General features: G+C 37.8%; 1 protein-coding gene across 5 annotated transcripts in view; it reads left to right on the forward strand.

The window, feature by feature from the left end:
• plxnb2b (plexin b2b) overlaps positions 1 to 16155 on the forward strand; it is a 629608-nt gene that overhangs the window by 577010 nt on the left and 36443 nt on the right. For all 5 annotated transcript variants that reach the window (XR_009824287.1, XR_009824286.1, XR_009824288.1 and 2 more), the window contains 4 exons: positions 317 to 401; positions 2351 to 2502; positions 4198 to 4358; positions 14650 to 14797. Coding sequence is in view for 2 of the 5 variants with exons in the window: in XM_062035284.1 (XP_061891268.1) it covers positions 317 to 401; positions 2351 to 2502; positions 4198 to 4358; positions 14650 to 14797 (546 nt within the window). In the remaining 3 variants the exon portion in view is untranslated. The remainder of the gene's footprint in view (positions 1 to 316; positions 402 to 2350; positions 2503 to 4197; positions 4359 to 14649; positions 14798 to 16155) is intronic.

Genomic DNA, 16155 nt, shown 5'->3' on the forward strand with positions numbered 1-16155 from the left:
CAACAATATTTATCATCTTTTGTAATAAATATTTTTCTTGTAATGTTTCAACTTTATACATGTTACTGTCGGGCTTTATTCTGGTCATTGTTTTTTCAGATAAAAAAATTTCCTGTATTCATTTATTTTTTTATTTTTGTATGTTTATTTCCCTCCCAATTTTACAACTTTGTCAGGAAAAATATTCACCATCTAATCAACAATTTCCTTGATTTCATGAGCAATAGATGGATGACTGTTTTACTGTATATCATAATTATGTATTGCGATCCAATTTGTATTATTGTGACGCCTTTTCTGTCTTTTTGCTGTGCAGGTACGCGACAACGCCACACTAGTCCTATCTCGGGTGTTCCACACGCAGCAGAACTACGATCAGAACCAGGAGAACCACGAGGAGCGTAAGTGTGTTGATGTCATCGTCCTCACCTCCTCACCCTCATTCAACATGCTAATTCGTGTTTTATTTGTGGCGCACTACGAGATTATTTTCTAAATGAGATGCACTTTCTTTTTTTTTATGTTCTTTTCATAAAGGCGGGTGTTGCTGTTTGATGTCCTCAGTGCTTACAAACACGTTTTATTATGTCCTGGAGGGGAGTGTGCGCTTGCATAAATGAGGAACAAGACCAGGGGTGTCAAAGTCATTTTAGCTCAAGGGGACGCATGGAGGAATATCTATTCCCACTGGTAAAATAATGGCATAATAACTTAAAAATACGACAATTTGATTGTTTTCTTTGTTGTACTTCGGCCCAAAATAGAACAAGCACTTCTTGAAAGTGTACAAATCACAAAAATTCTTGACAAAACACTTCAAGTTAGTTGAAAATATTGAGGAAAAAACATGGTACAGCTGTAAAAACACCATGAACAACACAATGAATTTAGACTTAATCTCAGTGTATCTACAAAGTAGGGTTGTACGGTATTAGTATAGTACCGCGGTACTAATGAATCATATTTGGTACTACTTCCTCTAAAAAGTACTGGAGCTCACCGGCGTCACCACTAATGACACCGTTCCTGAATGTAAATAAACGCCATTGGTGGATTTACACCTACATCCACTGTAATGATACCAAGTACAAGAGCGTATCTAGTCGATACTACTTTGATTACCGTACATCGATTCTTTTTAGCATCACGAAATCTACTTTCGTTTTTTTTTTTAAATTTCTATTATATTTATAAACTCAGGAAATATGTCCCTGTATGTATGTATGATCCTGTAACGACTTGGGATCGGAGCGATACCTAAATTTGTGGTATCATCCAAAACTAATGTAAATTAGGAGCCTTTGTTTGTTTACTTACTACTAAAAGACAAGTTGTCTTGTATGTCCATTATTTTATTTAAGGACAAACTTGCAATAATAAACATATGTTTAATGTACCCTAAGATGTTTTGTTCAAATAAAGCCAATAATGCAATTTTTTGTGGTCCCCTTTATTTAGAAAAGTATCAAATTACCGAAAAGTATCGAAATACATTTTGGTACCGGTACCAAAATATTGCTGTCGGGACAACACTACTACAAAGTCATTAAACTGTAAGTCACAGCCTATCTTGGATTGAACAAAATACAGAATAAATCAAATATCTTCCAAATATCAAATAACTCATTTGTCATTTCCATATATTTTTTTGTGTGCTAACTCAACAGACTGAGGTTGAAACTATTCAAGCAAGAGTTACTCCCTGCCTTCTCGGCATCACTGTGTATTGATAGGAAAATAAAAGCTGTGCAATTTGTGAACAATTTCAACAAACCAACCATAACAACTTAAGAGACTGACAGTAAATCACACTTTTTACTTTTTTCTAAATCTCTACAGAAGACAATAGTTTTTTTAGAACTATATCGAGGTGCAGCATTTTAAGTTGTTTACTTTACTCCTGAAAGCTGGCATCTCTGAGCTTTAACAGGTGCATCAATATCAGGACGTTATCCAAGCGCTTGTGCGTGAGCCTCGAGCATAGCTTTGTCGAGAAAACTTGCTCACAAACATGTGTGGTTCCCCTTTCACTTTGGTGAATAAATCGGAGGATGATCATTTTTATTGTTTGACAGGGACATTTTGTGGAAACGAGGATGCCAAATCACGACGTGTTCCAAGCAGGGGACGTAAAATGGCGAGATAGCAATTTTGTTCTGCAAAATTCCTATCGCGACATCCAGTGGACACATTGAGAACAGCAGCTGCTTTCATTTAAAAAAGGCAGCTTATTTTACGCTTATCTATCACGCGGGCCAGGTTAAACCCGTTCGCGGGCCTGACCCCCCGGGACGCATGTTTGACATCCTTGAAGTAGACGGAAGGTGCTGACGTGTTGCTTCTCCACCAGGGAACGCTCTGCTGGATGACGACAAGGTGTTCCACCTGGTGAGGCCCGCCGACGAGCTGGATGAGATCAAGTCCAAACGGGGCAGCATCAAAGACAAGTCAATGACCAAAGCCATCACAGAGATTTATCTCACAAGACTGCTGTCTGTCAAGGTGCATTGAGGATTTTTCAACTATTATTAAAATTATTAGCGCTGAGCAATATGTAATATATATTGTAATTTCCACGCTATAGAGCACACCTCATTTTTGAACAAATTGTATTATTTTATTATTGTTATAGTCGGTATTATTGCTAACTGAGCATTGTGTTGTGCAATATACTTGTTGATAAATGACCACTTTCTCATGCATGCCACACCATTATTAAGATGAAAAATGTATCTTGTGGTATATATTGAGCTTTCGTGTTACTGTATTGTTCAGACTATAAGGTGCACTTAAAATCCTTTCATTTTCTCAAAACTCGACGGTGCGCCCAATGTACGGAATCATTTTAGTTGTGCTTACCGACCTTGAAGCTATTTTATTTGGTACATTGTGTAATGATAACTGTGACCAGTAGATGGCAGTCACACATAAGAGATACATGTAGACTGCAATATGAAGGCAGTCACACATAATATATACGTGTAGACTGCAATATGCCTCAAGTAAACAACACCAACATTTTAAATGTCCATCCATCCATTTTCTTCCGCTTATCCGAGGTCGGGTCGCGGGGGCAGCAGCCTAAGCAGGGAAGCCCAGACTTCCCTCTCCCCAGCCACTTCGTCCAGCTTTAAATGTTCCATTGAAAATATAGAACATTACACATGGCGCTCAAAAATCTATCAAAATGTTTTTGTGCGACTTTGGTAAGCTATGAAGCCGCACCGCTTGATGGATTGTACTGTGCTTCAACATACGAGTATTATTATGGTGTGTGTATAAAGTAAGACATATTATCTGGCGTTTTGTTTTGCAATATTATGCAAAACCAACTTTTCTTACCTTCTGGTACCTGCTGATCTGTATTTGGGATCTGCATAAATCCTGAAAATGTGCGCCCGTCCGCCTTTGTAGTCCGTGCCGACACCGTAGTCGATAAGCTTCTTATTTTTCTCTACCTTCTTGTTATGGGACATTCATCCTGCGCTGTTGCCATTTCTAATATAAAGTAGTGTAAAGTTCTTAATTATATCTGTCAGTAAACTCGCCATGAAAGCGCTAAAAACTACTTGTGTAGTGAGTTTACATTATTCACCTAAGGAACTTTAGTTATTAGAGAATTCCGGTCTGAGGGTTTTTCACGGGACACATTTCCGGCGTTGTTGTTGCACTAGTAAGCCACGGATGAAGAGATGCTGTTCCGTTGTTGATTTAAGTCAAGTCTGAATTTAGCTCCATCATTTGACACTTCTTCCACTCCCGTCCTTGCACGCTACAAAAAAGATGACTGAGAAAAGACGCTGCCGAAGGTGAGCCACGTAAATAAGTCCGCCCACAAAACGGCGCGTCCTGAAGCGACTGTCAGAAAGCGGCTTGAAGATGGTCTGTAAAACATCATCTATGCAACATTTTGACCAAAGAGCCACCATTACATGTTATGTAGACCACAAGGAAGTGTTTTACATTTAGAAAAAAAAAATAATAATACAACCCCTTTAATAATCCGGTGCGCCTTTTGTATGAAAATAGACCTGACTAGACCCGCTCATCGGCAGTGCGCCCTATGGTTCGGAAATTACGGTAATTAAATGTATTGCCTGCTTCCAATTAAATGACCAAACACCTCGGCTGTAGTTATAGCATTTACGGTATAAACTTCTTACAAACTTGCATTTTTTTTTCTTTTTCCTTTTTCAGGGAACGTTGCAGCAGTTTGTAGATGACTTCTTCCGTAGTGTGCTGTGCTCCGGGGCGGTGGTGCCGCCGGCGATCAAATACTTCTTTGACTTCCTGGACGAGCAGGCGCTGAAGCACAACAACGTGGACGAGGAGACCATCCACATCTGGAAGACTAACAGGTGAATAAGGGAGGGGTTGGAACATCTCCAACGGTCCGTGGCAAGTTGATGCCATGGACAATAATGGTAATACATGGAAATCTGGGGGATATATTCATGAGGATTTGGGGTAATTTATGAAAACAGTCATTGATAAACATTAGCATTTTTTTTCATTCATATATGTAATTTTCACATGCATACAAATGGTTACATATTTAAATTTGTTCGTTTGTCCTCCTGCACACGGACATTTTGCATTATGAAACCGAAGCTATTTATTTTATCATGTGTTGTATTTGCATTTTTCTTATATTGCTGCCTGTCAAGGGTATATTTTTAACCACATTATGCCACTGTTATCTTTTTTTCTGTCTGTCTATTTCATCATTTTATTTTTTCTATTACTGCATATGATGGGCACATGGGTAAACTGCCAAACAGTTTAATGTATTTAGTCAGTTTCGACATTTATGAAAAAAAAACCCAGATTTTCTGATTTTAATCTAATTCTTAAGAGATACAATTTATACAAACGTCATTTTTTATATTATATTAATTTACTTGGCATCCAAGTTGATATAAACGTTTTAAAACTTTATTTATATGACTGGCCTTACAATTTATTTCATTTAAAAAAAAAATAATTAAATTAATATGTGATATATTTAATTTTCAAACATATAAAAGTGTATATACATTTGAAGACACCTCATGTAAATGAATGGTAATTTGGGGATTTTTCTTACCAACTGTCATAAAAATGAAAAAGAAATACGAAATGTATTTAATTTTTAAACACATACAAGTTGAAAAGTAATTTGAAGATATTCTATGTGAATTAATGGAACATGGGGGGATTTTGTATAAAATGAAATATGTAATGTATGTATTTTTTCAACATGTAAAAGTTGATTTGCATTTGGAGAATTATTGGATTAACTCGAAATATTAGGTATTTTAAGACAAAATTCATTAAAATACATACATACTTGCATACAAGTCTATATGAATGTTTAAAACTATATTTTTGACTTGGATTTTATTAGGAATGGAAGTTAAATTAATGTACAGTATATACTGAAAATTTGGGGGAATTTTTACCAACTGTCATAGAAAATGAAAATGAAATATGTAATATATTTAATTTTCAAACATATAAAAGTTGATATACATTTGAAGACACCTTATGTCTAATTAATGGTAATTTGGGGGATTTTTTTCACCAACTGTCATATAAAATGAAAAAGAAATATGATATGTAATGTGTGTATTTTTTCAACAAGTGGATATGCATTTGGAGAATTATTGGAAATTTGGGGTAATTAACTCAAAATCTTAGGTATTTCAAGACAACGTTCATAATAATACATACATTCTAGCATACACGTCTATATGAATGTCTAAAACTATATTTTTGATTTGGATGTTATTAGGAATGACGTTAAATCGATGTACCGTATTTTTTTGGACTATATGGCGCACTTAAAATCCTTTTATTTTCTCAAACTCGACAGTGCGCCTTATAACCCGGTGCGCCTAATGTACGGAATACTTTTGGTTGTGCTTACCGACCCCGAAGCTATTTTATTTGGTACACAGTGAAATGATAAGTGTGACCAGTAGATGGCAGTCACACATAAGAGATATGTGTCGACTGCAATATGACTCAAGTAAACAACACCAAAATGTTAAATGTTCCATTGAAAATATAGAACATTACACATGGCACTCAAAAACCTATCAATATGTTTTAGTACAACTTTGGTAAGCTATGAAGCCGCACCGCTTGATGGTTTGTACTGTGCTTCAACATACGAGTATTATTATGGTGTGTCTATAAGGTAAGACATATTATCTGGCGTTTTTGTTTCGCAATATTGTGCAAAAGCAACTTTTCTTACCTTCTGGTACCTGCTGATCTGTATTTTAGATCTGCATGAGTCCTGAAAATGTGCGCGCGTCCGCCTTTGTAGGCTGTGTCGACGCCGGAGTCGATAAGCTTCTTCTTTTTCTCTATCTACTTATGTGACATTCATCCTCCACTAATGCCATTTCTTATATAAAGTAGTGTAAAGTTCTTACTTATATCTGTCAGTGAACTCGCCATGAAAGTGCTAAAACACACCGGTGTAGTGAGTTTACATTATTCACCCAAGGAACTTTAGTTATTAGAGAGCTCCGGTCGGAGGTTTTTTTACGGGACACATTTCCGGCGTTGTTGTTGCACCAGTGAGCCACGGATGAGGAGACGCTGCTCCGTTATTGATTGAAATAAAGTTTGAATGTCATTAAAACAGTACATACGGTATGTATTTTATTGAAAATCTATCGATTTTGCATAAAATGTTCTTGTTTTAAGCCCCATTATGCTACAATATGCTGTTTACAAGTCCATATATCCTTAACCCCGTGGGATGTTTACAAGTTTGGACTGAAATTGCTGCGCCAGCATTGATTGCTATTGAGTTGTTCTGATACACATTTGCGTGTGACTTCAAAGTTGTCCCAGGGCGAGCCTCAGTGACTCCCCAAGATCTAAAAGTTGATTATCCACCAAAGAGATGAATACTGATGCACAAATTCGACTCAGCGAGTTTGCATTTGCTATCCCGTCGCTCCCGAGTGACATTTAAGCGCATAAATTAGCGTCGCGGCGGCGCGCCAGACAAGGTGTTGCATGTAGATGTGTGTGATTGACGCCAGGCTGGCGAGGACGGGACGATGAGCGATTTAATTACTCGCCGCGCCACTCCGCGATTCGCCCGGCATCCAGCCGTCGTGTTTTTCAAATCTGCGGAATTAAATATGGATGTGTGTACGAGGCAGAACAACAAACAAACGTGGTAATTGTCTCCCAGGCTAATTTAATTCTGTGATTGTAGCAGCTTTGCTATTTTTATGCTTCCATTGTCCTCCTCTGCCCCCCAAGGTTTTCCTCGTTTTTACAGTGTTTTCTTTCACACTCTGCCTTTCATGTCTCACTTGGGCAAGCACACGGTCCCACCAAGGGGGAATGTTTTTCTTTTTTCTGGGATACATCTGTATTTTGGAAAAGCATGTCTTTTCCTGTTCAGAGGGGAAATCAGTTAGCGTGCTCGAGCGTTGCATTGCGCCGTCTGTAGCGTAGAAGTTTGTCGAGGACTTTAAAGGTCAAAGTTTTGTGATGGCTGGTTGGCGCTTTGCTCGGGTGCCTTTTTCTTTGACATTTTATGGCTGTTTTGTACGTTTTTGAACTCCAGTAGCTTACTCACGCTAGGCAACGGGTGTCCATAGTCGGGGTCATTTTTAGCTTGCAGCTAACATATTCTAGCTATAATCTTAATTTTTCGATACTACACTAAAGATGTGGATGCTTAGTTCCGATGTTAAAGTCAAGACCCGCGGGCCAGATCCGGCCCACGAATCTATCTTTGGCCCCCGGGATGATATTTGATTACCGTATTTTTCGGAGTATAAATCGCTCCGGAGTATAAGTCGCACCGGCCGAAAATGCATAATAAAGAAGGAAAAAAACATATATAAGTCGCACTGGAGTATAAGTCACATTTTTGGGGGAAATTTTTTTGATAAAACCCAACACCAAGAATAGATATTTGAAAGGCAATTTAAAATAAATAAAGAATAGTGAACAACAGGCTGAATAAGTGTACGTTATATGACGCATAAATAACCAACTGAGAACGTGCCTGGTATGTTAACGTAACATATTATGGTAAGAGTCATTCAAATAACTATAACATATAGAACATGCTATACGTTTACCAAACAATCTGTCACTCGTAATCGCTAAATCCGATGAAATCTTATATGTCTAGTCTCTTACGTGAATGAGCTAAATAATATTATTTGATATTTTACGGTAATGTGTTAATAATTCCACACATAAGTCGCTCCTGAGTATAAGTCGCGACTTATAGTCCGAAAAATACGGTAGTATTAGAACCGGCCCGCAGGCCACAGCCGCCTGTTGCTGTTTTGCACGCACCAATACTCCGTCAGTGTTGACGCTAGGAATTTTCAAAATGGGGTCCCAGGGACCCCATCAAGTCATAAAAATGGGGCCCCACAGTAAATTTTTGGGGTCCCACTTTTCTGTAACCGTTTTGAAAGGAAATTATAAATTTATGCATTATCCTGTTTTATCTCACATTCTATATTGTGTTTTGGAAAAAAGTTGTCATGAACGTTACTTAATCCACGAAAAAAATTATACAAAAGAAAACACATTTTTATGCATATGTAAATTTATTCAGTTATAAATATCCAATTACTTTCTTCTTTCCTTCATGGATCTAAACTTTACAGCTGCCGGTATTTTTTTCTATATTTTTATTGTAATATTCTCAGTATGTGTTTGTTCTATTTTTGGCCAAAGAAAGACAAAGAAAACAATCTGAAGTTGTCTTTATTTTTTAGTTTTAATGCCATGAGTTTAATGTGCACAGATTTCCTCCATGCGGCCCCTGAGCTAAAATGAGTTTGACACCCTTGAGATAGCTCAACATAAGAACCAGCTTCCTGTGCAGTGGACATTTGTTTTCAGGCTATTTCTTGTGTCAGAGTTACACATTTCAGAAAGGAAATATTACCAAACACTAATGCAGATGACACTGGTTCTCAGGAGGTTATTGATCTACAATTGATTGGTTCTGGTCAAAGATGTCCCGATGGTGATCATGGGATCAGATCGGGGCCAATATTTGCCTTTTTTAACTGATCGGCTGATACCGCCCACAGTTGTGTTGCAGTGTTTGCATGGCTAAAGATTGTACTTACGTGAGACTCAATTACAAAATCAAGTTGGGACGTTGTGTAAATGGTAAATAAAAACCGAATACAATGATTTGCAAATCCTTTTCAACTTATATTCAATTGAATAGACTGCAAAGACAAGATATTTAATGTTCAAACTGAGAAACTTAATTTTTTTTGCAAATAATCATTAACTTAGAATTTAATGGCAGCAACACATTGCAAAAAATTTGGCACAGGGGCATTTTTACCACAGTGTTACATGGCCTTCCCTTTTAACAACACTCAGTAAACATTTGGGAACTGAAAAGACCAATTTTTGAAGTGGAATTCTTTACCATTCTTGCTTGATGTACAGCTTAAGTTGTTCAACAGTCCGGGGTCTCCGTTGTGGTATTTTACGCTTCATAATGCGCCACACATTTTCAATAGGAGACAGGTCTGGACTACAGGCAGGCCAGTCTAGTACCCGCGCTCTTTTATTATAAAGCCACGCTGTTGTAGCCTGAAAAAGACCTTGCTGCAAAACCTGTATGTACTGTAATTTCCGGACTATAAGCCGCTACTTTTTCCCCTCGTTCTGGTCCCTGCGGCTTATACAAGGGTGCGGCTTATTTACGGCCTGTTCTTCTCCGACACCGACGAAGAGGATTTCGGTGGTTTTAGTACGCAGGAGGAAGACGATGACACAATGATTAAAGACTGACTTTTCATATACCGGTAGGCTGCTTATTTTGATAACGTACAGGCGAGCACTTGTATTACTTTGCACCGTTGTATTATTTGTACTCTGCACGAATGCTGTTCGCCATGTCAAAGATGTGAAAGTTTGATTGAATGATTGAAAAATTTATTGTTAATAAATGGGACGCTTTGCGTTCCGAAACAGTCATCTCTGTCCTGACAATCCCCTCCGTGGTAGCAGGAACCCCTATATACTACGGTAATTACACATCAAAACCCTGCGGCTTATAGTCGGGTGCGGCTTATATATGGAGCAATCTGTATTTTCCCCTAAATTTAGCTGGTGCGGCTTATAGTCAGGTGCGGCTTATAGTCCGGAAATTACGGTACCTTTCAGCATTAATGGTGCCTTCACAGATGTGTAAGTTACCCATGCCTTGGGCACTAATACACCCCCATACCATCACAGATGCTGGTTTTTCAACTTTGCGCCTATAACAGTCCGGATGGTTCTTTTCCTCTTTGGTCCGAAAGGACATAACGTCAACAGTTTACAAAAACAATTTTAAATGTAGACGAGTCAGACCACAGAACTTTTTTCTTTTTTTTTTTTTTTGTCCTGTCCAGCTTCTCAGGCAAATCATATAGTTGATGTAGATGCCCATATCGGCTGTTCAGATTTACTTTACAAAAGATAAGTGTAGGATACTTCTCTTGTTGCCTTATTTGTATTTGACTTTATTATATGTATTTATATTATCATTTGGTGCAGGAGGGGATAGAAAGAGAAAAAAAGAAAGACAGAGGGGGAAATTGTGGGGACAAAAGGGGGATAAGACAGAGAGACAAAAACAACAACAACAACAATAGAGCAACATCAGCAAATACGACATGTACAACTATAATGGTAAAAGTGATAGCAAATAAGCAGTTAGCGAAAATAAAAAATAATACAGAAATGACAATGAGCATTATTACACTACAAATGGAGCAATACAAATACCTATAGAGATAGCGCTATTGATAATGAACAATACCCATAATTTACCTCTATTATCAACAATACATATGCGTAATGATAACTACAGATATGAAAGAATGCAGAAAAATGGAGGGGAAGAAAGAGAAGCAACCTATTTTAACCTTGTAGATTGTTATAGTAACAGTAGGTTAAGCTTTGTCAGTGTGCCATGTGTTACCCAGTTTACCCTAGGGCAGGGGTCGGCAACCTTTACCACTCAAAGAGCCATTTTGGCAAGTTTCACAAATTAAAGAAAGTAATGGGAGCCACAAAAAAAATTTTTAAATTTAAAACACCGCATACAAAGCTTAAATGCTTTGTGCTATGTTAACCAGGGGTCTCCGACACACGCATCGGCACGCACTTTAATGTGGAAATTTGATGCTAGTGCAGCCCGCGAGTTTTGAATGTATGGCGCTTGATAGCGTCATACTTGCCAACCCTCTCATTTTTCCTGGGAAACTCCCGAATATCAGAGCGTGATGACACTGCATTTGGCGCCCTCTACAGTCTGCCCTAACAGTGTACCTGCTCGACCACTCGTAGAATGCAGTTTCAGCTTGCTCACGTAAGTGACAGCAAGGCGTACTAACTCAGCAGCCACACATCTTACACTGACGGTACCAATACCCAGAATCCCATGCAGCCCTAACTCTTCCGCTCAACCAACGTACGGAGAGGGGGGGGTTGATGTGTGGGGGGATTTGGTGGTAGCGGGGGTGTATAATGTAGACCGGAAGAGTTAGGGCTGCATGGGATTCTGGGTAATGGTTGTGTTGTGTTTATGTTGTGTTACGGTGGGATGTTCTCCAGAAATGTGTTTTTCATTCTTTTTTGGTGTGGGTTCACAGTGTGGCGCATATTTGTAACGTAACAATGTTAAAGTTGTTTGATACGGCTACCGTCAGTGTAAGCTGTGTGGCTGATGAGTAAGTATGCTTTGCTGTCTCCTGTGTGTGCAAGTAACAACAACATGCAACATGTGGCTGGACTGGCACGCTGTATGACTAGGGCAACAACGTTAGTATATGTTTGATGAAACGTGATTATGTGCATGAGTGTATGTATGTATATGTACAGTATGTGTGTATGTGTTTGTACAGTGAATGTATATGTACAGTATGTGTATGTTTGTACAGTGCACAGATGCTGGCTTTTCAACTTTGCGCCTATAACAGTCCAGATGGTTCTTTTCCTCTTTGGTCCGGAGGACACAACGTACACAGTTTCCAAAAACATTTTGAAATGTGGACTCATCAGACCACAGAACCCTTTTCCACTTTGCATCAGTCCATCTTAGATGAGCTCGGGCCCAGCGAAGCGTTTCTGGGTGTTGTTGATGAATGGCTTTCGCTTTGCATAATAGAGTTTTAACTTGCACTTGTACTGACAGTGGTTTTCTGAAGTGTTCCTGAGCCCATGTGGTGATATCCTTTACACACTGATGTCGCTTTTAGATGCAGTACCGCCTGAGGGATCGAAGGTCACAGGCTTAGCCGCTTACGTGGAGTGATTTCTCCAGATTCTCTGAACTTTTTGATGATATTACGGACCGTAGATGGTGAAAACCCTAAATTCCTTGCAATAGCTCATTGAGAAATGTGGTTCTTAAACTGATGGACAATTTGCTTAGGCATTTGTTCACAAAGTAGTGACCCTCGCCCCATCCTTGTTTGTGAATGAAAGCTGCTTTTGTACCCAATCATGGCACACACATGTTCAATTAGCCTGTTCACCTGTGGGATGTTCCAAATAGTTTGATGACCATTCCTCAACTTTCTCAGTCTTTGTTGCCACGTGTGCCATCTTTTTTGAAACATGTTGCAGGCATCAAATTCCAAATGAGCTAATATTTGCAAAAAATAACAAAGTTTACCAGTTCGAACGTTAAGTATCTTGTCTTTGCAGTCTATTCAATTGACTATAGGTTGAAAAGGATTTGCAAATCTTTGTATTCTGTTTTTATTTACCATTTACACAAATTCATTGGTTTTGGGTTTTGTACATTTCCATGTTACATGCAGGAGGTGCGTGCGTGTCTTGCCAGAACACGGGCTCAAATTGAAGACTACATTTACACTGCATGCCAAAGTGACCCAAATCGGACTTTTTGGAAATCTGGATTTTTCCAGCTGAAAAATTTCACTGCAAGTGAAATGTTTTTTGTTTTTTTTGTCAGACTTTTGTAAACGATAAAGTGAAAATAAATGAAGTTTACCGGGAGGACGTCGCTACTACTACAAAATAAAATAAAAGTCGCCACTCCTTAAAAATAAGTGTTTTTTTATGTGAAAGTAAAGTAATGTATTGTACGAATGGATGTATATAGTGTAATATAATTGTCATATTTTAATGGCTGTTAAGTAGAGGAGACACGGACATCAGCGTGTATCTACGGGGGATTTATTTTTCAACTCATATGTAAGAAAATGCACCACTGCATCAATTCCGGTCTTTCAACAATCGCTATTTTTTTCTCAATCTAAACATATATTCATATATTACATACAGACTATTATTTGTGCTCTATTGAAAAGTGATGCACTAAAAATTGGGTCGTCTTAAATAAAAACCTGAAACCAGATGAAATATACACTTCCACTGGCGACTGCGTCTTTCCCCGCACACGAGTGACGTAGCTCGCCCAAAGCTGGCGAGAAAATCACATTCTGTTCAAATTGCGTTTCGACTAAAGTCACATTTGAAAAAATCCAATTCCAATCGGATTCAGGACTATCTCCTGATGTGGACTAAAACTGATGGCAAAAGATCAGATTTGAAGCACTTTGGAGCGTTTGGACTAACAAAAAAAATATCTGATCGGGTGTGCCTTCTAAACAGGGTCCCATGAATCCACAGTGCAAAAAAACTTTTTTAAAATACTAATCTTCACCACCATGCCACAAATTAAACAAAGTTTCTTCCAACTAATGTTATCACTGGAGGACCAGTGTGCATTGAAAACGGAGGCCAGGTTGCAATGAATCCACAGTGCAAAAACATTTTTAAAATACTAATCCTCACCACCATGCCAGAAATGAAACTAAGTTTCTTCCAAGTAAAGTTATCACTGGAGGACTAGTGTGCAGTGTAAACGGGGGCCAAGTTGCAATGAATCCACAGTGCAAAAAAAGATTTTTAAAATACTAATCCTCACCACCATGCCAGAAATGAATCTAGGTTTCTTCCAAGTAACGTTATCACTGGAGGACTAGTGTGCAGTGTAAACGGGGGCCAAGTTGCAATGAATCCACAGTACAAAAAAACATTTTTAAAATACTAATCCTCACCACCATGCCAGAAATGAATCTAGGTTTCTTCCAAGTAACATTGTCACTGGAGGACGAGACAAAAAAGGAATGACTCAGCATGCTACACACGCACAACGAGCAGGTTGACGAAAGAAGATAACCACGAAAGCTTCAATGTTTTGATCCAGATACCTAGTGTAGTATCAGTATATCAACTATACGAAAGTGATTAGATCGATATTTAGATTTTTCTTATTATTATTACATAACATCTTTGGGGGGGGGGGCTGTTATTGTTTAAGTTGCTGTTCAAGTAAACTTGACTCTGCGGTTAGATAACAGCGCCACCACCTGGTGTATTTATCAGTAGGGTGCATGCTGATGTTCATCAAAATATGATTTCATGCATCAAACGCCACAATGCCCATGGACTTTACCCTCCCTGTTGGAGCCACAGACCTTCTGGCTGTTGCTGGGCATTTCAGCCATCATGCTTAAGATATATGAGGTCAAAGGTCATTAAGTAGCATGTTGTTATTTTTACTCTCCTTGTCGACCAAGAACAATAACCAGCCTTCCGCTTTTTTTCATCCCCGTCTAGCCTGCCGCTACGATTTTGGGTGAACATCCTCAAGAACCCCCACTTTACCTTTGATGTCCACGTGTCGGAAGTGGTGGACGCTTCGCTCTCAGTCATCGCCCAGACCTTCATGGACGCCTGCACCAAGAGCGAGCACAAGCTCAGTCGGGTGAGTTGCTTTCTTTTTTCTTTTTTTGCAACCTTTGTGTGAATTGTCATGTTTCTTCCACGTATTTCGTTTCATTACAGCAGGGGTCACCAACGCGGGCACCAGGTAGCCCGTAAGGACCAGATGAGTAGCCCGCTGGCCTGTTCTAAAAATAGCTCAAATAGCAGCACTTACCAGTGAGCTGCATCTATTTTTTAAATTGTATTTATTTACTAGCAAGCTGGTCTCGCTTTGCCCGACATTTTTAATTCTAAGAGAGACAAAACTCAAATAGAATTTGGAAATCCAAGAAAATATTTTAAAGACTTGTTCTTCACTTGTTTAAATAAATTCATTAATTTTTTTACTTTGCTTCTTATAACTTTCAGAAAGACAATTTTAGAGAAAAAATACAACCTTAAAAATGATTTTAGGATTTTTAAACACCTTTTAAATTCCTTCCTCTTCTTTCCTGACAATTTAAATCAATGTTTAAGTAAAAAAAAATTTTTTATTGTAAAGAATAATAAATACATTTTAATTTAATTCTTCATTTTAGCTTCTGTTTTTTCGACGAAGAATATTTGTGAAATATTTCTTCAAACTTATTATGATTAAAATTCAAAAAAAATATTCTGGCAAATCTAGAAAATCTGTAGTATCAAATTTAAATCTTATTTTTAAATTCTTTTGAATTTCTTTTAAAAATTTTGTTCTGGAAAATCTAGAAGAAATAATGATTTGTCTTTGTTAGAAATATAGCTTGGTCCAATTTGTTATATATTCTAACAAAGTGTAGATTGGATTTTAACCTATTTAAAACATGTCATCAAAATTCTAAAATTAATCTTAATCAGGAAAAATTACTAATGATGTTCCATAAATTATTATTTTTTAATATTTTCAAAAAGATTCGAATTAGCTAGTTTTTCTCTTCTTTTTTTTCGGTTGAATTTTGAATTTTAAAGAGTCGAAATTGAAGATAAACTATGTTTCAAAATGTGATTGTCATTTTTTTCGTGTTTTCTCCTCTTTTAAACCGTTCAATTAAGTGTAAATATCATTAATTATTAATAATAACATAGAGTTAAAGGTAAATTGAGCAAATTGGCTATTTCTGGCAATTTATTGAAGTGTGTATCAAACTGGTAGCCCTTCGCATTAATCACTACCCAAGAAGTAGCTCTTGCTTTCAAAAAGGTTGGTGACCCCTGCATTACAGTATGCACTTTTTGTGTTTGTATATATATATCCGACTTATACGGTCTTCTCTTTCATCAAATATCAACAGTTTTTCAATTTGAATCATCAAATCAAATCAAACTTTATTTATATAGCACTTTTCACGCACAGGCAAGTGCCAAACACAAAGTGCTGTA

Source organism: Entelurus aequoreus, linkage group LG24, assembly GCF_033978785.1.
Source record: "Entelurus aequoreus isolate RoL-2023_Sb linkage group LG24, RoL_Eaeq_v1.1, whole genome shotgun sequence".
Classification (NCBI taxonomy): Eukaryota; Metazoa; Chordata; class Actinopteri; order Syngnathiformes; family Syngnathidae; genus Entelurus; species Entelurus aequoreus.